A 20658-nucleotide genomic window follows, 5' to 3' on the forward strand; every position below is an offset into this window, starting at 1 on the left:
TACATGGGCAAGATAATGAGTACATTTCTTATCAAGCATTGTAGCCTCCTCCTTTGTTTCCCCTTCCCATCCCTTCCCATCCTCCCCTGCCCCCCCCCCTACTTTGCTACTTTCTTTTTTTTTTTGGTCAGGTCGTGGAGCCTGAATTCTGAGTCTCAAGAGCTTTCATGCTTGGGCTGGCTTTGAACCAGAATCCTCAGGTCTCAGCCTTCTAAGTAGCTAGGATTATAGGTGTGAGCCACCAGTGTCCGGCTTCTAAGTAGCTTTTCTTAAAGTCTATGTGGTCTTCACTTTGTGACTTGTCACTGTTACCTACAGCAGTGTTGGGCTAATGAGCAATGAGTATTCCTTAGTTGGACTTAAGGAAGCCCTACTTTGTCTCCTTTTTTTTTTTTTTGGTGGGGGGGTCTGGTCGTGGGGCCTAAACTCTGGGCCTGGGCACTGTCCCTCAGCACTTCAGCTCAAGGCTAGCACGCTACCACTTGAGCCACAGTGCCACTTCTGGCTTTTTTCTTTTTGCTTATGTGGTGCTGAGCAATCGAACCCAGGGCCTCATGCTTGCAAGGCAAGCGCTCTACCACTGAACCACCTTCCCAGCCCCTTGGTCTCCTCTTGATTTAACATACTTGCCACATTTCCCATCCATCTGTCCATATACCTGCTTCTGTCTCACTGTATCTACATTGGTGTTAATATATCTGACTTGGTCTAAGTACTGTGCAGATCCCATTATTCCAGAGAAGTCTTTTTTTTTTTAATTTTTTACATGTTTTATTAGCAATTATTAGTGTATAGGGAACTCTTCTCTGATGACTGCATCTGCTGTTTGCTGAGCTGCTATGCAGTATAGGACACCATATTTAGGTGTATCTTGACATGTGTTCTCCCTTAGATCCTAAGAGGGTAGAATGGTGATAATAGGTAGGACCCTAGACATGAAAGAAACAACAACAACAACAGTATATGTAAAAAGAAAAGTAATAGGGGGCTGGGGAGGTGGCTCAGTGGTAGAGTGCTTGCCTTGCATGCATGAGGCCCACATAAGCAGAAAAAGCCGAAAGTAGTGCTGTGGCTCAAGTGGTAGAGCGCAAGCCTTGAGCTGAAGAGCTGAGGGACAGCGCCCAGGTCCAGAGTTCAGACCCCACGACTGACCAAAAAAAAAGAAAGAAAAAAGAAAAATAATAGCCCTGATTTCGTGCCAGTAGCTTATGCCAGTAAATCTAGCTACTCAGGAGGCTGAGATCTGAGGATTGCAGTCTGAAACCAGTCCAGGCAGAAAAGTCCTTGTGAGACTCTAGTTAACCACAGGGCCCTCAGTTCAAGGCCCACAAACACCAAAGGGGAAAAAAAAAAGCCCTGACTTGACTACTCAATGATTCCGATTTCTTTTTTCTAACTTTAGTCTCCTTATTTATAAAAGGGACATATATATAGTGTGAAACTTACTGGGAGAGTTAGCGTAATGGTAGAGGATATTATTAGTGTTTTCCTTCCTGCCCTGATGTGAACACTTAGACCTGGCTGCAGGCCTTAGTGCTGACAGATGAATTGATTCCCTCTTCTCCCCCCAGGTACATGGCTACCTCTGGCCTGGACCACCAGCTGAAGATTTTTGACTTGCGAGGGACATTCCAGCCCTTGAGTGCTCGGACCTTGCCCCAGGGAGCAGGGCACGTGGCCTTTTCCCAGCGGGGACTGTTGGTTGCGGGCATGGGTGACGTTGTCAACATATGGGCAGGACAGGGCAAGGCCAGCCCACCCTCCCTGGAGCAGCCCTACCTCACTCACCGGCTCTCAGGCCATGTGCATGATCTTCAGTTCTGCCCCTTTGAAGATGTGCTGGGAGTTGGGCACAGTGGGGGAATCACCAGCATGCTGGTCCCTGGTAAGTGGGCTAGGGGACAGACAATGCAGAAAGTGACAACTGGGTAAAATGTGTGTGGGCCTGAAACAGTCAAGAGTGGGTAGGGAACATGGTTAGGCTGGAGCTAAAGGACTAGATTCTTCCTTATGGTTTCCTCTCCTTCCCTGCCAGGGGCTGCTGAGCCCAACTTTGATGGCCTGGAGAATAACCCATACAGGAGCCGGAAACAGCGCCAGGAATGGGAGGTGAAGGCCTTGTTGGAGAAGGTGAGCTACCTGCTGGAGCCAAGTGTTTCGGTTCAGGCTAGGAGAAAAAGAGAGCTCAGTGATCGCATATCTGGGGTTTTTGGGGAGATAGGGTTCAGCAGTCTCTTTGGCCTTTGTGCCTTCCTGGTGTTACCTTCCTGTGGCTCATTAATCCATACCTGTCCCTCTGTGACACTTTCAGGTACCTGCAGAGCTCATCTGTCTGGACCCCCGAGCTCTGGCAGAGGTAGATGTCATCTCTTTGGAGCAAGCAAAGAAGGAGCGGATAGAGAGGCTGGTATGGAGTAGCACCTGAGCATCGAGACCCTTCTCCCACCCTACATTCCTCCCTTTACTCTGGGCTTGACCCCGGTTCTATGTCTCAGGAGGTAGTTGTTACTAATTTTACTCCTGTCCACCCCCTCAGGGTTATGACCCGGATGCCAAGGCTCCCTTCCAGCCCAAGCTGAAGCAGAAGGGCCGCAGCTCCACAGCAAGTCTGGTGAAGAGGAAGAAGAAGGTCATGGACAAGGAGCACAGGGTAAAGGAACCTTGGGGTTCGCCTGGCCTCCCAGTCTGCATCTTTCTCCTGCCTATATGTCAGATCTTGCTAGCAGCCACTGGTCACCTCTCCCTGTGTCCCCTCACTTGTTTCTAGGACAAAGTCAGACAGAGTCTTGAGCAGCAACAGAAGCAACAGCAGAAACAAGAGAAAGCTAAGCCCACAGGGGCCCGACCATCTGCACTGGACAGATTTGTGCGCTGAGCCAGGCTCCAGGGTGGCCTGGGAACAACCTCTTCCTAAGATCACCTGCAGGGAAGTAACTATTTCCTGGAATGAGGGGACATGTGTCCCTTTTCCCAACTGTGTAGACAACTGGTTCCTTGGGTGGGTTGGTATTAAAACAAGGTTTTTGTAATATGCCTCAAATGTCCTGTGGACCTCTACTGCCCTTTGCCAACATGGGACTATCTAGGCCCAGAGGGGTCAGTGTCCTGCCTCCATTTCCCTACTTCAGTTACCTTGTGGTTGTGGCCTGTTCAGGGCCTTCCTCTCCAGATTATGTGCTTTCTCCTCTCTGTCCCTGGGGGAGTGCTCTTCCTATTCAGCAGGGTTGGTCCCTCAGTTTTCTAGGTATGTCTTGGGAGTTCTGGTGAGGACACATGGCACTTAAAAGGGTGGAGAAGCAAGTTTTATTGAGGAGCACATGCCCCTCTTTTTCCCTGGCTCAGGAAATGGAACAATCCCAGGATTTTTATTATTGTATATCTGGTGACCAGCTTTGGGGCTGGAAAGCCAAACTCCAAGCTCCTATCTGGAGACAGACTCAGTCTGGTATGAGGAAGTTAATCCGCTTTAGCCAACAAGAGCCCTTAGGGCCTGAAAGAGGTCTTGGTGCTGGCTGGACTGGTGGCTCCTTACTCTGACAGCTCCAAGCATTGTCAACTATGAAGCCAGGCCATGAACCGACACCGCAGGATGCCCAGGAATCCCTGAAGCCAGGAGCAAAAAGGTGCAGTTCTTTCCCCATGTAATCCATGCAGTAGCTTCCAGGCTTCCTGCATCTTCCAGGGATCCAACTTGTGGGATGTCAGCAGGAATTTCCCATAGCAGCACCTGTCCAAGGGGTAGTGGGTGGCACCAGCCAGCTTGACTGAATGGGTTGGGGTGAGGCCTCCTCGGCGAGCACTTACCCCTACAAACACATCCTCTAGTGGCAGAAGGGGTGCTCCACTGGCCAACTTGAGTATGAGCTGTACAGCAGAAGCAGACAGCACGTACCCTGTGCCTGAGGCATATGGTGGAAAAGGACCCCAGGTGTCAGGCCACTGCTCCTCGGACACTCTGTGCCGGCTCCCCGGGGCCCGAGAGGGGCTAGCTCTCCAATGCACTCGGCCCAGGTACAGGAGAGGCACTTTATCTCTCCTTGAGGCCTGGCCACCTTTCTGCTGTTCATTTATAACGTTGCCCTTTTTGTGGGGTTCCAGACCTCTGTCCCATCTTTCCGGAGGGCCTCCTCGCAGAATCAGTTCAGACACCAGCTCAGGAACGTTGACATAAACATCATCATCGGTCTTGAGGATGTAGCGGGCCATGGGGCAGTATTTATCTGCCCAGTTCAGCCCACTGAGGGTCTTGAGGGTGAGGTTGCGGTAGGAGTCCTGGAAGGCAGCCTGCAAGATGTCCGCCCTGGCCACTGACTCCTGGGCCAAGTAGTTCTCTTGCTGCCTGCTGGGTTCTCCTAGCAGGAAGAGCGTCTGCACCCGGAGGCCCCGTGCCTCATGCAGCCCACCCCACGAGGCCCGAATGGCATTCCTCTGGTTCAGATTCCCTGGAGCTGAGCACACCAAAATCAGCAAGAAAGGTGGGGCGCCTGGAACCCTGCACGCCTCCTGGTTGGGGATCAAAAGGCGCGGCAGATCTAAGGGAGGTCCTGGTGAGGCGGGGGCCGGGAGGAAAGATGCTAATGAGAGGCTCAGCAGTTCCTCCCCAACCCCCGAGGGCCCGAAGAGCGTCCACAACATCACCAGCAGCAGGGAAGCAAGTAGGAGGCGGCGGAAGGGGCTGAGGGGCATGGCGGCGTCTGGGGGCGGAGACCGGCTCCACGCCGCCCTATTCCAGCGGGGTGAGGGTGGGTTGCAGGGGGCACGTGCTCGTGCCCACAGGCGCTTGGGCGCGGCCGGGACCACCAGGACCGTTGCCTGGATGTGCTCCGAGACCGGCTGCCAGGCCCCACCCACTCCCATCATCCCCCCGTGCCGGAAGTGGCGCGGCTTCCCTCCCGAAAACCACCTTTCTGCTTTATGTCACTTCTCTAGTCCTGAGGGAACTGTACATCCATCGGGGCCATTTTCCCGTAAGTGAGCCCCAATTCTAGACGCAGGGCCACTCACCCAAGCAGAACCTGGTTTTACTATGAACCCCGTCCCCACAAGAGCTGTGCAGCCCAACCCCCAGGCCACCTTCAAACTGTTGGCTCTGTTCGCAAGCTGCAGGAAGCTTTCACATAAAAAGTATTTTTTTGCAGACTGGGTGCCACTGGTTCAGGCCTGGTAATTCTGGCTACTCAGAGGCTTAAGATCTGAGAATACTGTTTGGAAGCCAGACCAGGCATGTGAGTCTGTGAGACAATCACACCGGAGGAACAAATAGCTGGAAGCAGAGCTGTGGCAGAGCAATAGCCTTGAGCATAAATACCCAAGGGAAGTATAAAAGCTGCAGTCAAGGCCCACACAGCCCCCACCCCCGCACCCCTCATTATTTAGGTGTGGCAGTACTCTGGAGGTGAAATATTAGTTGGCAAAAGTTTCCCCTATTTTTTTTTTTGTCGGTCATGGGGCTTGAACTCTGGGCCTGGGCGCTGTCCCTCAGCTCTTCAGCTTAAGGTGAGTGCTCTACCACTTGAGCTACAGTGCCACTTCCGGTTTTCTGGTGGTTTATTGGAGGTATGAGTCTTTCCTGTCTGGGCTGGCTTTGAACCTGGATCCTCAGATCTCAGCCTCCTGAGTAGCTAGGATTACAGGCGTGAGCCACCAGCGCCCAGCTTACTTTCCGCTATTTCTGATGTGAAACACTTGCGTTTAACACAACCCCCTGTTTTATGGAGCATGGGCAATATTCTGCTAAATGATTAACCAACAGGGTTCAGCATCTCCTTTATCAGGAGAAAAAAAATGAAGCACAAAGCAAGAAGCCATCAGTATATAAACTATTTATTAACAGAAAAGGCCTACTCATTTCTTCTTGGACACACCCACAGTGCGACCACGGCGTCCAGTGGTCTTGGTGTGTTGGCCTCTAACTCGAAGGCTGCAGGTGAAAAGAGAAAGATCAGTGTATGTACAGCACTTGAAAAATATTTAAAAAAAAATGAAGACAGCACAAGGAATCACTGCTGATAGTGTAGCAACAGGCAGGTACGGGTCACCCCAACTCACCCCCAGAAGTGGCGCAGCCCTCTATGGGCTCGAATCTTCTTCAGCCGCTCCAGGTCTTCACGGAGCTTATTATCCAGACCATTGGCCAAAACCTGGATTTGGATGAGGAGCATATTTTACTTCCTGACATCCCGGGCCCATTTCTTTTTCTTTCTGTTTTTAGTGGGTCGTGGGGCTTCAACTCTGGGCCTGGGTGCTATCCCTGAGCTCTTTAGCTCAAGGCAAGTGCTTTACCACTCAAGCCACAGCACCACTTCTGGTTTTCTGGCAGTTAATTGGCGATATTAAGCCCATTGCCCAACATTTCAGTCACATACCTGGCTGTATTTTCCATCCTTTACATCCTTCTGTCTGTTTAAGAACCAGTCTGGAATCTTGTACTGACGTGGATTCTGCATAATGGTGATCACACGTTCCACCTAGCAGAGGGTATGAAGTGAGATGTAGGTTTCTCTTTTTAGAGGTGGTCCCAATTCCCTTCCCAGTCAGGGCTCTCACCTCATCCTCTGTGAGTTCTCCAGCCCTCTTGGTAAGGTCAATGTCTGCTTTCCTCAACACCACATGAGCGTATCTTCGCCCCACACCCTAAGATTAGAGATTTTAGAATTAAAAAAAAACAAAAACACTGCTTTCCTTGATGATCCTATTATTCCAAGATCCCACAAAGGTAGGATTTGCAATAATCCAGCACTTTGTAGCTTCCCAGACCAGTCTCCCCTCACCTATCATCCCAAATAAGCTCTCAAGGAAAAAGATAACTAAGTGTTCCACAACAGTGAGGGAGAGGGGAGCTTATGGGTACCAGTGTTGAACTCAGGGTCCTATGCTTGCTATGCTGTTCCCACTCACATCATGACCCAGCGCAGTCTTTTGCTTATTTTGGAGTCTTATGGACTTTACTGCACATGTTGGCCTCAAACTGAGACCATCTAAACCTCAACCATTTGAGCAGCTAGAAATTGGTGGCCTGGGGCTGGGAAGGTGGCTCAGTGTTAAAGTGCTTGCCCCACATGCATGAGGCCCTGGGTTCAATTCCTCAGCACCACATAAGCAGAAAAAGCCGGAAGTGGCGCTGTGGTTTAAGTGCTAAGGAGCTAGCCTCGAGCTGAAGAGCTGAGGGACGGTGCCCAAGCCCAGAGTTCAGGCCCCACGACGGACAAAAAAATAAAAATTGGTGGTCTAAGCCACTAAGTCAGGTCTACAGTTCTGGAGGCAACTTGACAATATTTCCCATCACCACAGAGATAGTTAATTTCTCCCCTAAGCCAAACAAATGCTTATGTCAGTAGTAAATACCAACACTGCACCCCTTTCTGTCTAAATTCAAACCAACTAGGATAATGGAAATTGTGTACTAGGTTCAATAGTTAATACATGACTGTTGAATTTAGAGGATGGGACACATACTACAGAGATAAACAGCCACATACAGTGATGTAGCTACAAACCAAGGACAGCAAAGGGTTTCAGGCGACAACCAGATCAGCCCAGGGAAGGATTTTCAGTGCCTCCTGAGGGATTGGTATGGTGCTGCTGACTTTACCCCTACTGCTGAGGACATAGAAGTTTGTTTGTGGCAACTTATATTCAAACAATATGATCTGAAAATTCAAACCCCAAATGTTTCCAACCCAATAAATAGCAGTGGTTGAGCTTGGAATGTGGCCTAGTGGTAGAGTGCTTGCCCAGCATGCACCAAGCCCTGGGTTCTATTTCTCAGTACCACATAAAGAGAAAAAGCTGGAAGTGGCACTGTTGCTCAAGTAGTAAAGCACTAGTAGCCTTGAGCAAAAGAAGCTCAGGAACAATGCCCAGGCCAAGTTCAAGTGCCAGGACTGGCAAAAAACAAAAGCAGTGGTCTGTCCAACTGAAGGGAAAGGAAAAGAGACTATCCTTAAACAACATAGCAGGCCAAGTGAAGTGGCTCATGTCCTTGCAACTCCAAGGACAGACTGCGAGGATCAGTTTGAGGGTAGCCTAGGTATGTATTGGGCAGTACTGTTGCTTGTATCGAGTTTACAAGAAACTGATAGTTTTTATAAAGAAGGAACACACTTAAATTCCTTTTAAGCTGGAGGGGATGCTCAAGAATTAAAGGTGGATTGATCCCAAAACGAGTATTTATGAGTGAGGTGTACCCCTAAACACTTCCAAGACTCCAGGCTAGCCTGAGGGGGAAAAGGGGAGGGGGCAAGATCCTACCTGATAAAGCAAAAAGGGTTGGAGATATGATTCAAGTGGCAGAGTATGTAACAACCTAACAACCCTGAGGTCCCAAGTCCAACTCCCTGAATTGCCAAAACACTTCTAGAAGCAACTGATCCCATATAAATTTCTACCCAATTCCATCACCTTTCCCAGAGAAATGTTCATTTTTGGGGTCCCCATGCAGTCAGCAAGTTGCAGTACTCAATACACTAGGATCCCCAAGAGATGTAGCAATATATACCCAGATCAAACTGCTTTTCCTTTTTGGGGGGGAGGGGGCTAGTATACTGGGGATGGAACCCAAGACACTGCACTTGCTAGGCAGCACTTTGTCACTAAGCTACCCCAACTACTTTTCTATGCATTTTTAGTTGACCCATTATAGCTACACAATTTAAAGGGGCAGATGACCAGTGCAGCACGAACATGCTCTTAACATACATCCTTTCTACTAACACATTTGGTTTGCCCCAAGTAAATAGGCACTAAATACTAGTACAAGAAGGAATGGCTGCGGTCTTTCCTGCAGTATAGCATTAGAAGTAATGAAGACAGGCTATGTAGACCAAACTCTTCTTGAAAGTATGGTCCCTCCTCCTGCCTCAGTGCTAGCATTACAGGAGTGCTGTCACACCTCACTCATAAGTCATCGTTTTGGGATCAATCCACTTTTAATTCTTGAGCATCCCCTGCACCTTAAAAGGACTTTAAGTGTGTTCCTTCTTTATAAAAACTATCAGTTTCTTGTAAGCTCAAGATACAAACAACAGTACTGCCCAATACCATTTACTCTAAAACTGCACAGCATGTTCCACACTAGAAGCTAGGGGGAAGTCAACCCCTCCTGGAGGACACACATACTGATAGGCAAGACAAGACATTCAGCTACTTCCACAATTCCGCATCTGGAAATTCATTAGATTTGTGAGGAGAAATATCCAATACCACATTCACCCACTGCAAGAAGTCAAAGTAGAAATGTTTCTCATTTCAACTAGAAAGGAGCATTGGGGGCTGGGATGTAGCTCAGTGGCAAAGCGCTTGCCTAGCAAGTGCTATGTCCTGGGTTCGATCCCCAGTACCAAAAAAGACAAAAAAAAAAAAAAAAGAAAGGAGCATTGGCATTCACATCTGGCATTGAAACTCCCTGCTCACTTCTGATTATCTTATCAGTTGGCAAATTTCCCCCAAAATAATCACCTAATTTTTAGCATCCATGAATTTCATAGGAGATACAACTCACTGGGGGATAAGGACAGCATAATCAAACCTAGAAAGGAGACTTTACAAACTGTTAAAGGAAATTTTCATGTAGTAAGGTGACCATACTCCTTTTTTCCACATGAAGTGCTTTGGGTTTAGACCATTCTCTGGCTCTTAATGTTTTCCTTTTATGGCAAATGTGTTAAGGGGGTTAGTCATTCATTTAAGCAGTGATGTTTTAAACTCAGGGGGAGAGGAGATCTTAGGCCTCCTAACCTAGCCTCTTCAAGAGCCTTAGGCCTCCACTTAAGTGTCTTAACCTCTACCCCTTACCCTGCTTTACCTTAATGGCAGTGATGGCAAAGGCTATTTTCCGCCGCCCATCGATGTTGGTGTTGAGTACTCGCAAAATGTGCTGGAACTTCTCAGGAATCACTAAAGACTAGAAGTATAGGGGAGGAAGTCGGACACCATTAACTATCAACCCAAAAAGTCGCTAAGGCAAAGCAACCATCTCCAACAGGTATGTTAAGCTTGTCACACAGCGAGTCCCGATCCCCTCCCCTTAGTTTAGCACACAACTCCTCAGACAGCAAGAACATGAAACACTCAAGCGTGAGAAAATGCCAACCACTGGCAACAGGACGCACAATGGAGGTTTCCAAAAGTGTACTCTTAGTGGCGATGGCCGGAAGTCCCCACACACGCCTAAGCCTTGGCAATGTTCAAGTGCCGGGGCAGCGACCCTTCCACGAGCCCTGCTCCCCAGAACTGAAAGTTTTTGGTCGTTCCTTCCCAGGGCTATGATCCAAAGCTCCACATACAAAGTTGCAGGCCCTCAAATTATGGTGTTCTCGATGTCCCGACAGCAAACCTTCCCTGTCCCAGTTCCGATGTCGCCGGATCCCACCGCGGATCCCAGTCTTACCATGGCGGCAGCACCAGCGGCGGCGTGTAGGCCTCCTGTGGAAGAGAGAGCGGAAGTGACGTTAATCCCTTTTATAGCTTCTAGGCGGAAGAGGCGGATCCATCTAGGCTAAGCGCTTTCGGAAACTGCTTCCGCGGGAGTTTACTTCTGAGAATCCGTATTGGGTGTTGCAACTTCCGGTGCAGTCTTCCTTTCAGTCCCGGGTTCCCGGGTATGCGGGCAACAAAGGTTCCGGCGTGAGACTATGCTGGAGACTTTCGTATTTCCATTTGCTCCCCGGCGTGGTTGGCCAGAGCTGAAAGAGGAAGACTGGAACCGAACAATTTAACTGGGATATTTAGGAATTGTCGCTCTATAGGAGAAACTCTGGGACTTGTAGTTTTACCTCGGGAGAAAGACTCGCCGTGACTGACAGCTGCCGGAAGTGAGGCTACAGAGAATGGCTGCCGCGGCGACCATGGCGGCTGCTGCCCGGGAGCTGGTGTTGCGGGCGGGGACCGCAGATATGGAGGAGGAGGAGGGCCCGCTGGTGAGAGCGCCGGGCTGTTTGTACTGTGTAGTCTCGTCCGGTTATCCTTGCCGCAGGAAGGACTCTGCCGTGTTCAGACCCAAGGGCTGCAGTCAGCTCCCCTGCTACGGCGATGCTTCTTGTTTGGCTTGCCATGGTTTTCCTTGGAATAGGACCTGAGCTTCAGCGGGGACCAAAATGGCTGTAACTCAGGTTCCGGGGGCACAGTTTCAATTTCCCACTCACCTTTTTTTCCCCCTGTAGTGGTAGAGAGAAAATAGAGAGTATGGCCTCTGGGACCAGACTCGTTTTGCCACTTACACGCTATGCATGTCTTAGGCAAACAAAATAACCTCCCTGTGCTACCACTTTCCACATCCATAAAGTGAGAAGATATTAGGGCCAACCGGATAGGTTTTCGTTATGATTAGATGGATGAGTAGATGACATACAGGTATACACCCCATGTTAGCTGAAAATTCTTGAAAGTCGGGGAGCTCCTCAGAGGTATAATAGAACACATAAGATAACAGGAGTCTGAGTGTCCTAAACTGTCCTCAGCAAATTCCTAATTTTCCTCATTTGGACACCACAAGTCTTCATGAATTGCCTTCTTGTTTTATTTCCTATCCATTAGCCCAAAGTAGTAGACTGAGTACACTGTAAGAATTAGTTTTTTTTTTTTTTACTCAGTACCTTTGATTCTCCATACGAACACTCTCATCCCATTATATTCTGTTCTCCCTCTCTCTCTGTATCCCTTCTTCCATTAATCTGTCCTCAGGGGGCTGGTCCTGGGCTCCAAGAGCCACTGCAACTTGGAGAGTTGGACATCACCTCTGATGAATTTATCCTGGATGAAGTGGATGGTAAGTGATGATGTGGGGTGGGAGGAGAGTACAGAATATTCCCAGATACTCCCTCTAAGGAATTTGTTACAAGATCCCCAGTAAATGGCCCATAACATCAAACCCTATACTGTTTCTCCATATACCTATGATAACATTTAATTTCTAAATTAAGCACAAAGAAATGAGCAATAATGATTAGTATCAAAACAGCAGCTAGGACAATACACTGTGACAAAGTTTTCAGCATCATTATTCTTGCACTTTGGGCCTATTATTAAGTAAAGGAAGGGTTATTTGGACATAAGTATTCGCATATGTAAACAACTGATATGATAACTTAGAAGGTTACTAAGGGATTAACAAAGAGACTAATAGCATAGCCTGCATAGATACACTCAGCAAAGAGATGACTCACATTCCAGGTGGATGGAATGGGATGACAGAGTTAAGCTACTCAGAATGGTGCCGAAATTTAAAGTGCAAATTATTTATTTGCAGAGTTTCTCCATTTAAAAATTTTGACTTGTGATTGGCCATGACTAACTGAAACAAAACAAAGTGAAACCAAGTCTTCTTTTGTTTTTTTGGGCTGAACTCTGGGCCTGGGCGCTGTCCCTCAGCTCTTCAGTTCAAGGCTAGTGCTCTACCACTTGAGCCACAGCGCCACTTCCAGCTTTTTTTTTCTGCTTATGTGGTGCTGAGGAATTGAATCCAGGGCCTCATGCATGCAAGGCATGCACTCTACCACTGAGCCACCTTCCCAGCCCCATTCCAGTTTTTGTTGTTGTTGTTGTTTTGTTTTTTTTATGCTTATGTGGTGCTGAGGAATCGCACCCAGGACCTCATGCATGCAAGGCAAGCGCTCTACCACTGAGCCATCTTCCCAGCTGGAAACCAAGTCAGTCTTAAGAGGACTTTACCTATAATCTGGGAGGCATGGAGGCCTCCGGCCAGAGGAATATGTCAGGGATTGGTGTGCAAATGCTGAATAGGGTGGAGAGGGAACTGTGGTGTTTGACTCTGTGATAAAATTCTATTTACAGTTCACATTCAGGCAAATCTGGAGGATGAGTTAGTAAAGGAAGCTCTTAAAACGGTGAGGCTCTTCATTATACTAATCAGTACCCCTTTCCCTTCTCTCCTAAAAGAAGGAAAAATCTCCTGTTCTTGTGATATCACCTTGGTGTTGTGTGTGTGTGTGTGTGTGTGTGTGTGTGTCTGCGTGTGTCTGCGTGTCTGCACGTGTGCTTGTACTAGGGCTTGAACTTAGGGCGTGGGTGCTATACCTTAGCTTTTTAGCTCTTACTAGCACTCTACCACTGAGCCACAGCTCTACTTCCAGCTTTTTGGTAATTAGTTGGAAACACGAATCTCTCCAACTTTTCTGCCTGGGCAGTCTTTGAACTGAATAATCAGATCTCAACCTTCTAAGTAGTTAGGATTATAAGGGTGAGTCACTTGCACCCAGCTCACCTTGGTATCTTATTTCATCCTTTGCTGATTCTGTTTTGGTGTTCTTAGACTGTAGCTCCCTCTTGACTTGGTTTCTTTCTGTTCTCACAGGGTGTGGATCTTCGTCACTATTCAAAGCAGGTTGAGCTGGAGCTACAACAAATTGAGCAGAAATCCATTCGGGATTGTATCCTTCAGCTGAGGGAGAGGATGGTGTTATTAACATGGGGATTTTGCAGGATGAGGGGCTGGCATTTTCTCTCTGAGGTTTCTATCACTTCAGGGAGAAATTAGGCACTATAGTTCTGAGGATCTTCATCTTCACTGTGAGGCCCTTGACTTTTGTGGGTTAGATATCCAAGAGAGTGAGAACATAGCATCTCTGCACAATCAGATCACAGCCTGTGATGCTGTCCTGGAGGTTAGTAACCCTAGTCTGTGGCCCCTGAAAACTCAGAACTGGATTATGGCCTCTGGCGCCATCATCAGCTTCAGGAAGGGAAAAGTGAGGATCTCTTTCAGGATGCCCTCAAACAGAAATTTTTGCTTTAAGTGCCATCATTAATATCTCCTTGTGGTAGGGATACCTCATCATCTGCCACTCTCATGAACTGGTGACTACTTGGCTATTCACCAGGAGACTTACGTGGCCCAACCCTGTAGCACACCACCATCATCTTCTCTCCCCCAGCGCATGGAGCAGATGCTGGGAGCTTTTCAGAGTGACCTCAGCTCCATCAGCTCTGAGATCCGAACACTGCAGGAACAGTCAGGAGCCATGAATATTCGACTTCGAAACCGCCAGGCAGTTCGGGGAAAGCTTGGGGAGCTTGTTGATGGTCTGGTGGTACCCTCTGCTCTGGTCACGTGAGTCACTAGTGTGAAAGGTCATGACATCCATAGCAGGTAGACAGTCTGAGGGGACCTTTCCTATTTTCTGTCTGGCTTAGGTCATTAGGTGCCGTCTAGAAATTATTAAGTTGGTAAACCATCATTTCTAACTCTGATGTATGGTTTAAGTATCATAGGTCAGGAGTGATCCAAGATCAGATATAAAATGAGGGCAGCCAAGCCTTATGTGTGCATGAGGTGAAAAACTTGGAATAGAAAACTTTGTACCTACATCCTAATTGTGTGAGACAGTACTAAAAAGAAAGCAGTGACAGAGACTAGATGGAAGGGGCTGTGGTTTGGGCCTGGATTAGGGTTGTGGAGTCTTCCTTCTAATGCATTTCAAACCTCCCTACTACTCAGGGCAATTCTTGAAGCTCCAGTGACAGAGCCTAGGTTCCTGGAGCAGCTGCAGGAGCTGGATGCTAAGGCAGCTGCAGTCAGAGAGCAGGAAGCTAGAGGCACAGCAGCCTGTGCAGACGTCAGAGGCGTGCTTGACCGGCTCCGGGTCAAGGTAGGAGATGGAGGTGGACATTCCAGAGACTACCAGAACCAGCCGCTCTGAGAACCTCATCCTTGCCCCTGTGGGTTTCCAGGAAAATCCAAAGAAACATTAAAGAAGTATTCTCAGGGCTGGGGGTTTAGCTCAGCGGAAGGGTGCCCGCCTGGTGAGCGCCAAGGCCCTGGGTTCGGTTCTCAGCCCTGGAAAAAAAAAAAAAAGTATTCTCACTTGTCCCACTTACAACTTCATGCCCTGTGTTTGTTTCACCACATCCAGGCAGTGACAAAGATCCGAGAGTTCATCCTCCAGAAGATTTATTCCTTCAGGAAACCAATGACCAACTATCAGATCCCCCAGACAGCTCTACTGAAGTACAGGTCACCACCCCAGGGAAGGGCATAGAGGGGCCTCTGAACCCCTAGCAGTGGGCATCTTGTTTGTTGGGGAGACACTGACTTGTCCTCGGATTTCCAGGTTCTTCTATCAGTTCCTGTTGGGCAATGAACGAGCAACAGCGAAGGAGATCAGGGACGAGTATGTGGAGACGCTAAGCAAGATCTACCTGTCTTACTACCGCTCTTACCTGGGGCGGCTCATGAAGGTGCAGGTGAGACCAGAAAGGGAGATTCATTCCTGAGCACATGGACTTGGAGTGGTACCACCCACCCAGGGATTTCTTTCCTTCTTTATTTCTTTCTAGTATGAGGAAGTTGCTGAGAAAGATGACCTAATGGGCGTGGAAGATACAGCAAAAAAAGATATCCTGGAACTGGTGTTCAGCTGAAAAAGGGAGAACTCCTGGCTTCAGCTGCCAAGGGACTTAGGCTTGTCTTTACTTGTGGGACAAAACTTTTGAGAATGTGTTGAAAGCTATAATTTTTCTCCTATAGAAAAAGTACTCATTATTTTGACATGTAGGTGGTGGTGGTGGTGTGTGTGTGTGTGAATGTGAGTATAGAACTCATGGTCTAGGAACTGTCCCTTAGCCTTTTCTGCTATAATCTGATGCTCTAGCACTTGAGCCACATCTCCCCTTTTATCTTTTTGGTGGTTAATTGGAGATAGGAGAGTCATAGACTTTCCTGTATGAGCTGGCTTCAAACCAATATCTTCAGCTCTCAGCCTCGTGAGTAGCTCTTATAAGATTATAGGCGTGAGCCACTGGCACCTGGCTATTCACACATATTTTTGTGTCAGAGTGTGTAGAGATTCCTCAGCACCCATTGGCACAGGTCAGAGAAAGGGGCTAGCCTTGCTGTCTCTGGCTGACCCTGGAGTTCCAGGAGTCATGCTCCCTGGGTCCAGTGCAATCTCATTTTCCCTGACTTGCCCCTCCTCACGATTCTTCTCGAAGCCATCCCTCCGCAGCAGGAACACTATCTTCACCCTGGGAACCCGAGGCGCTGTCATCTCCCCCACTGAACTTGAGGCCCCCATCCTGGTGCCCCACACAGCCCAGCGTGGAGAGCAGAGGGTATGAGGGGAGTGTGGAAGGCAAGGCCTCAGATAAAACTTCTCATTCTCTGGGCCTGTATCATTCCTCCTAGACCTGGGTGCCTGGCCTGCTTCAATGTGAAAAGGGCTAGGAACCCTGCATTTAAGAGCAAACCAAGGGAGTGACTTGTGAGGCAACTGTCACGGATACAGGAGTTAGTGACAGCAGGTGGCAGAGACTAATTTTTTTTTTTTTTTGTCTGTCGGTCATGGGGCTTGAACTCTGGGCTTGGGCGCTATCCCCGCACTCTTCAGCTCAAGGCGAATGCTCTACCACTTGAGCCACAGTGCTACTTCTGGCTTCCTAGTGGTTTATTAGAGATAAGAGTCTCACGGACCTTTCTGCCCGGGCTGGCTTTGAACCGTGATCCTCAGATCTCAGCCTCCTGAGTAGCTAGGATTACAGGCATGAGCCACTGGCGCCCAGCTTGACTAATTCTTATTCCCATGTTTGGTGCCTATTCAGGGTGTTCTTTCCCTGCACAGACCAAGGTTGACTAGGGAGCGTCTGCTGAGCTCTCATTACCCAAGTTTGCTGAGTTTCCATAGAGTGGTGGGTGTTTGTTCCATCCCCCTCTCTTTCCCCCTCTCCTCTTAGTATCCATTTGAGGCCCTCTTCCGCAGCCAGCACTATGCCCTCCTAGATAATTCCTGCCGTGAATATCTTTTCATCTGTGAATTTTTTGTGGTATCTGGCCCAGCTGCTCACGACCTCTTCCATGCCGTCATGGGCCGAACACTCAACATGACCCTGGTAAGATCACCGTTCCCATGCCCTTAAACCTCTTTGCCATTAGTCCTCAGCAGCACCCAGTGGGCTCCTAACTCTGCTCATACAGAATGCAGGAGTCCCTCCTTTTAAAGTGGCAGCCATGTACTCTCAACTCTTCAAAAAACCTTTAGAGCGTGGGTCCTCAAGACTGTGATATGAAAATGTGATGTTAATCCACAACCAGGCTGAGACACCTAAAAATGAACCCCTGGCCCAAGCTCAGCCTGAAGTTCTGCTGATGGGCCTGTGATCATTGTCCCTGGGTGAGGCAGTGGCAGCCTGAGTGGCCAGGGAACAGGGGAGGAGGGGACATTTCCCTCCTAGGTCTCTCCCTGCCCAGACTTGTTTCCAAATTCATGCATTTAGTTGTCTGTGGTGACTTGACCATGCATAACAAACATTTTCTTGAGATCCTCTGCCTGTTCCTAAATCACAGAAACACCTGGAGTCCTATCTGACTGACTGCTATGATGCCATTGCTGTGTTCCTGTGTATCCACATTGTTCTCCGATTCCGCAACATTGCAGCTAAGAGGGACGTCCCTGCCCTGGACAGGTCACTGAGTTCTGCTCTTTGATGCCCTGCCGGCCTTGAACTCTTTGTCTTAAACATCATCACCCCAACCCTTGAGATCCTTCTGACCTGACCTCCCTGACCTTTATTCCCATTGGTCTGCTCTAGAGGCAAGATCACTTTTCATATACAACCTTCTACCTACTTCCCTCCAGTAATCTGGGGATGCCTGGCTCTCTCCCAACATTTCCCTGCCCACTGACTTCTGATTTCTGATTAAGCCCACAGGTACTGGGAACAAGTGCTTGCTTTGTTGTGGCCACGGTTTGAGTTGATCCTGGAAATGAATGTCCAGAGTGTCCGAAGCACTGACCCCCAGCGCCTTGGGGGGCTGGATACTCGACCCCACTATGTAAGGGAGGATGAGCGTAACAAGGGGATTCTTGAAGGGCAAGCTTTAAGCTTTACTGTAGGCTTCCCAAGGTCACGGTTGTATTGTGAGGGGCAGGCAGGCATGGTGGCTGGCACTGCTGGGAGAAGGGATTGGAGGAGGAGTCATATAGCATTGGGTGGCCGGGGGAGCTAGGAGGTTGAATCCTCAGCCGGGGATACCACCCAGCATCTTTCTTCTAGATCACACGCCGATACGCGGAGTTCTCCTCTGCTCTGGTTAGCATCAACCAGACAATTCCCAATGAACGCACCATGCAGCTGCTGGGGCAGCTACAGGTAAGGGTGGGGCAGACAGACTTCCCAGCAGCAAGCCTCCACCTCAGGTGGAATCTGCCCATTCTAATGCTTCCTGAGTCACCATTGCTTTTTGGCTTTTCCAGGTGGAGGTGGAGAATTTTGTCCTCCGAGTGGCTGCCGAGTTCTCCTCGAGGAAGGAGCAGCTAGTGTTTCTGATCAACAACTATGACATGATGCTGGGGGTGCTGATGGTGAGGAAGGCACTTGTCTCACCACCCACAGCTCTGCAAGCTCTGCAGGGCACAGATGATGTATATATTGGTCAGCATTTTGGAGTCTGGGCAGTGTCTGGAATGTAGACTGTAGGAGACATCCTGGCATGAAGGATTACTCTCCCCAGATTTGACATTTATCCTTGATTTCCCTCCCATAGGAGCGGGCTGCGGATGACAGCAAAGAGGTTGAGAGTTTTCAGCAGCTGCTCAATGCTCGGACACAGGTAGGGGTTTGGGGTAAAAGGAAGGAACAGTCTTCTATGCCGTATATAGTTAGCATATGTGTTGGGAATGTGGCCTAATGGACCTTAGATATATAGAATTGGAGTTATAGCTCTGGGTTAGCAAAATGCTGTCATTGTTGGGTCTAATTTCCTTTCTCTTTTTTGGTGCCAGTACTAGGGCTTGAAGTCAGCCTTGTGCTCTTACTTGTGGTTAATTAGAGATGAGTCTCACACACAGACTTAGCCTTCCAGGCTAGTTTTGAACCTTGATCCTCAGGTCTCACCCTCCTGAGTAGGACTATAGGCTTAAGCCATTGGTGCCTGGCTTCTTTTCTTTTGTTTTATTTTCTTTCCATTCCTTTTCTTCTTTTCTTCTCTTGTCTTTTCCTTCCTTCCTTCTTTTCTTCCTTTCTTCCTTCCTGCCTTCTTGCCCTCCTGCCTTCCTGCTTTCCTGCCTTTCTCTTTCTCTTTTTCTCTCTTCCTTTCTTTCTTTTGGACCTTGGATATTTTCTCTACCTCTTGTGAAACCATTGGTATCTGGAAACATATAATCTTTGCATAGAGTTCATCTGGTCAGCCTTACTAGCATCCATACTGAGTAAGTCATAATGCCAGGATTCAGACAATTTGTTGGTACCAGGATTCCTGACCCTGTGTGTATGCTTATGTGACTCCCCAGGAATTCATTGAAGAGCTGCTCTCTCCCCCCTTTGGGGGTCTGGTGGCATTTGTGAAAGAAGCTGAGGCTTTGATTGAGCGTGGACAGGCTGAGCGACTTCGGGGAGAAGAAGGTATTGTGATGGTGTCATAATGGTAGGGGTCAGTGGTAAGGAGAATGAAAAGGAAAAATGATGGGATGAGGATTACAGGGGGAGGGGCACTGCAGGAAACATTTGAGAAAAGAGGGGTTTGATGGTGAGGATGGCTATGCCTTGGGGAGGACTTACTGGGGTGGAACTTCACGTGGCCTAGTCCCTCTGACACTTTCATTCTGCTGTCAGCCCGAGTAACTCAGCTGATCCGTGGCTTTGGCAGTTCCTGGAAATCATCAGTGGAGTCTCTGAGTCAGGATGTAATGCGCAGTTTCACCAACTTCAGAAATGGAACCAGTATCATCCAGGTGACCTGAAATTCCCAGCCCGGGTCCCAGTTCCCATCACTGACATTTTCCTCTTTTGCGGGCTCAGCATCATCTAAATAACCCTTAATTTTCAACTATGAGCTGTGCTTAAAGTTCTGAATGAGCCCTGATGATCCCCATCATCAGCATTAGCACTGATCTCTCGGTGGCTTTCTCTGACCAGGGAGCATTGACCCAGCTGATCCAGCTCTATCATCGCTTCCACCGGGTGCTGTCCCAGCCGCAGCTTCGGGCCCTTCCTGCCAGGGCGGAGCTCATCAACATTCACCACCTGATGGTGGAGCTCAAGAAGCACAAGCCCAACTTCTGACTTGCTGAATTCTCCCTGAGGCCTTCCAGCCTTGTCCATGGACCTCTGCACCCCACCACACTCCAGTTTCCAGTTGCCTCCTAGGCCTTTGACACACTTTGCCCAGCCTCCATTGCTTCCAAGTCACTGATTTTTTTTTTTTTTTTTTGGACTCAAAGTAATTCCTGTAGCTTTTTGACTGAAAGTCTCAACTACTGAACACTAACCCATCTCCTGGCTTGAGAATTATTCAAAGTCAGTCTGAAGGAAATAATAAATATTTAATGTAACACAACATTCTTTCCTCTTTCTCCTTAATATGGGGGCCGCCCTATCTTTTGTCCAAAATCTTCCCTCTCAGACTACTTAGATTTACATCTCTTCTAGAAAGAAGGGACAGGGACAGTAACCTCTACTAGCCTGTAGCTGCTTCTGGTGGGAAAGGTGGCTGGTTGTTTAGAAAGGGGACAATGGGCTGGGAAGATAGCTCAGTGGTAGAGTGCTTGCCTTGCATGCATGAGGCTCTGGGTTTGATTCTCCAGTATCACATAAGCGGGAAAAAGCCGGAAGTGGCGCTGTGGCTCAAGCAGTAGAGAGCTAGCCTTGAGCAGAAATGCTGAGGGACAGTGTCCAGGCCCAGAGTTCAGGGCTCACAACCAACAAAAAAAA

General features: G+C 48.6%; 4 protein-coding genes across 4 annotated transcripts in view; 2 read left to right on the forward strand and 2 right to left on the reverse strand.

The window, feature by feature from the left end:
* The window catches only part of Wdr46 (WD repeat domain 46), an 8888-nt gene extending 5859 nt beyond the window's left edge, over positions 1–3029 (forward strand). Inside the window, exons 11-15 of the mRNA XM_013034952.1 lie at positions 1572–1885; positions 2036–2130; positions 2312–2407; positions 2537–2650; positions 2768–3029. Coding sequence (XP_012890406.1) covers positions 1572–1885; positions 2036–2130; positions 2312–2407; positions 2537–2650; positions 2768–2875 — 727 coding nt within the window. The 3' untranslated portion in view covers positions 2876–3029. The remainder of the gene's footprint in view (positions 1–1571; positions 1886–2035; positions 2131–2311; positions 2408–2536; positions 2651–2767) is intronic.
* Positions 3030–3295: 266 nt separating this feature from the next.
* On the reverse strand, positions 3296–4689 carry B3galt4 (UDP-Gal:betaGlcNAc beta 1,3-galactosyltransferase, polypeptide 4). The gene has a single exon (XM_013034977.1). The coding sequence runs from the start codon at positions 4684–4686 to the stop codon at positions 3553–3555; it is 1134 nt and encodes a 377-aa protein (XP_012890431.1). The 5' UTR covers positions 4687–4689; the 3' UTR covers positions 3296–3552.
* Positions 4690–5807: 1118 nt separating this feature from the next.
* Positions 5808–10478, reverse strand: Rps18 (ribosomal protein S18). Its single transcript, XM_013035001.1, has 6 exons — positions 10388–10478; positions 9803–9901; positions 6547–6633; positions 6366–6467; positions 6049–6140; positions 5808–5920 (listed from the first exon to the last, which is right to left on the reverse strand). The coding sequence occupies exons 1-6, from the start codon at positions 10388–10390 to the stop codon at positions 5845–5847; spliced, it is 459 nt and encodes a 152-aa protein (XP_012890455.1). The 5' UTR covers positions 10391–10478; the 3' UTR covers positions 5808–5844.
* Positions 10479–10547: 69 nt separating this feature from the next.
* On the forward strand, positions 10548–20284 carry Vps52 (vacuolar protein sorting 52 homolog (S. cerevisiae)). The gene is made up of 20 exons (XM_013035000.1): positions 10548–10916; positions 11680–11764; positions 12790–12842; positions 13310–13385; positions 13552–13619; positions 13890–14065; positions 14453–14603; positions 14868–14968; positions 15066–15198; positions 15292–15349; positions 15932–16065; positions 16684–16839; positions 17294–17412; positions 17659–17782; positions 18004–18099; positions 18204–18311; positions 18494–18559; positions 19239–19350; positions 19561–19679; positions 19864–20284. Exons 1-20 carry the CDS (start codon positions 10827–10829, stop codon positions 20008–20010), a joined length of 2172 nt encoding a protein of 723 aa, XP_012890454.1. The 5' UTR covers positions 10548–10826; the 3' UTR covers positions 20011–20284.
* The last annotated feature ends 374 nt before the right edge of the window (positions 20285–20658 follow it).

The sequence above is a fragment of the Dipodomys ordii genome, unplaced genomic scaffold, assembly GCF_000151885.1.
Source record: "Dipodomys ordii isolate 6190 unplaced genomic scaffold, Dord_2.0 Scaffold202, whole genome shotgun sequence".
Classification (NCBI taxonomy): Eukaryota; Metazoa; Chordata; class Mammalia; order Rodentia; family Heteromyidae; genus Dipodomys; species Dipodomys ordii.

Excerpts from the sequence above, each read along its gene's own strand:
- Vps52 (XM_013035000.1), top strand. The coding sequence starts at position 10,827 with ATGGCTGCCGCGGCGACCATGGCGGCTGCTGCCCGGGAGCTGGTGTTG. Across the intron at positions 17,413-17,658 it reads GACGTCCCTGCCCTGGACAG|GTACTGGGAACAAGTGCTTG; the intron begins GTCACTGAGTTC and ends TTAAGCCCACAG. Across the intron at positions 18,312-18,493 it reads TGATGCTGGGGGTGCTGATG|GAGCGGGCTGCGGATGACAG; the intron begins GTGAGGAAGGCA and ends TCCCTCCCATAG.
- Rps18 (XM_013035001.1), bottom strand. Across the intron at positions 6,634-9,802 it reads TTGCCATCACTGCCATTAAG|GGTGTGGGGCGAAGATACGC; the intron begins GTAAAGCAGGGT and ends CTCTAATCTTAG. Across the intron at positions 5,921-6,048 it reads GGGCTGCGCCACTTCTGGGG|CCTTCGAGTTAGAGGCCAAC; the intron begins GTGAGTTGGGGT and ends TTTCACCTGCAG.
- B3galt4 (XM_013034977.1), bottom strand. The coding sequence starts at position 4,686 with ATGCCCCTCAGCCCCTTCCGCCGCCTCCTACTTGCTTCCCTGCTGCTG.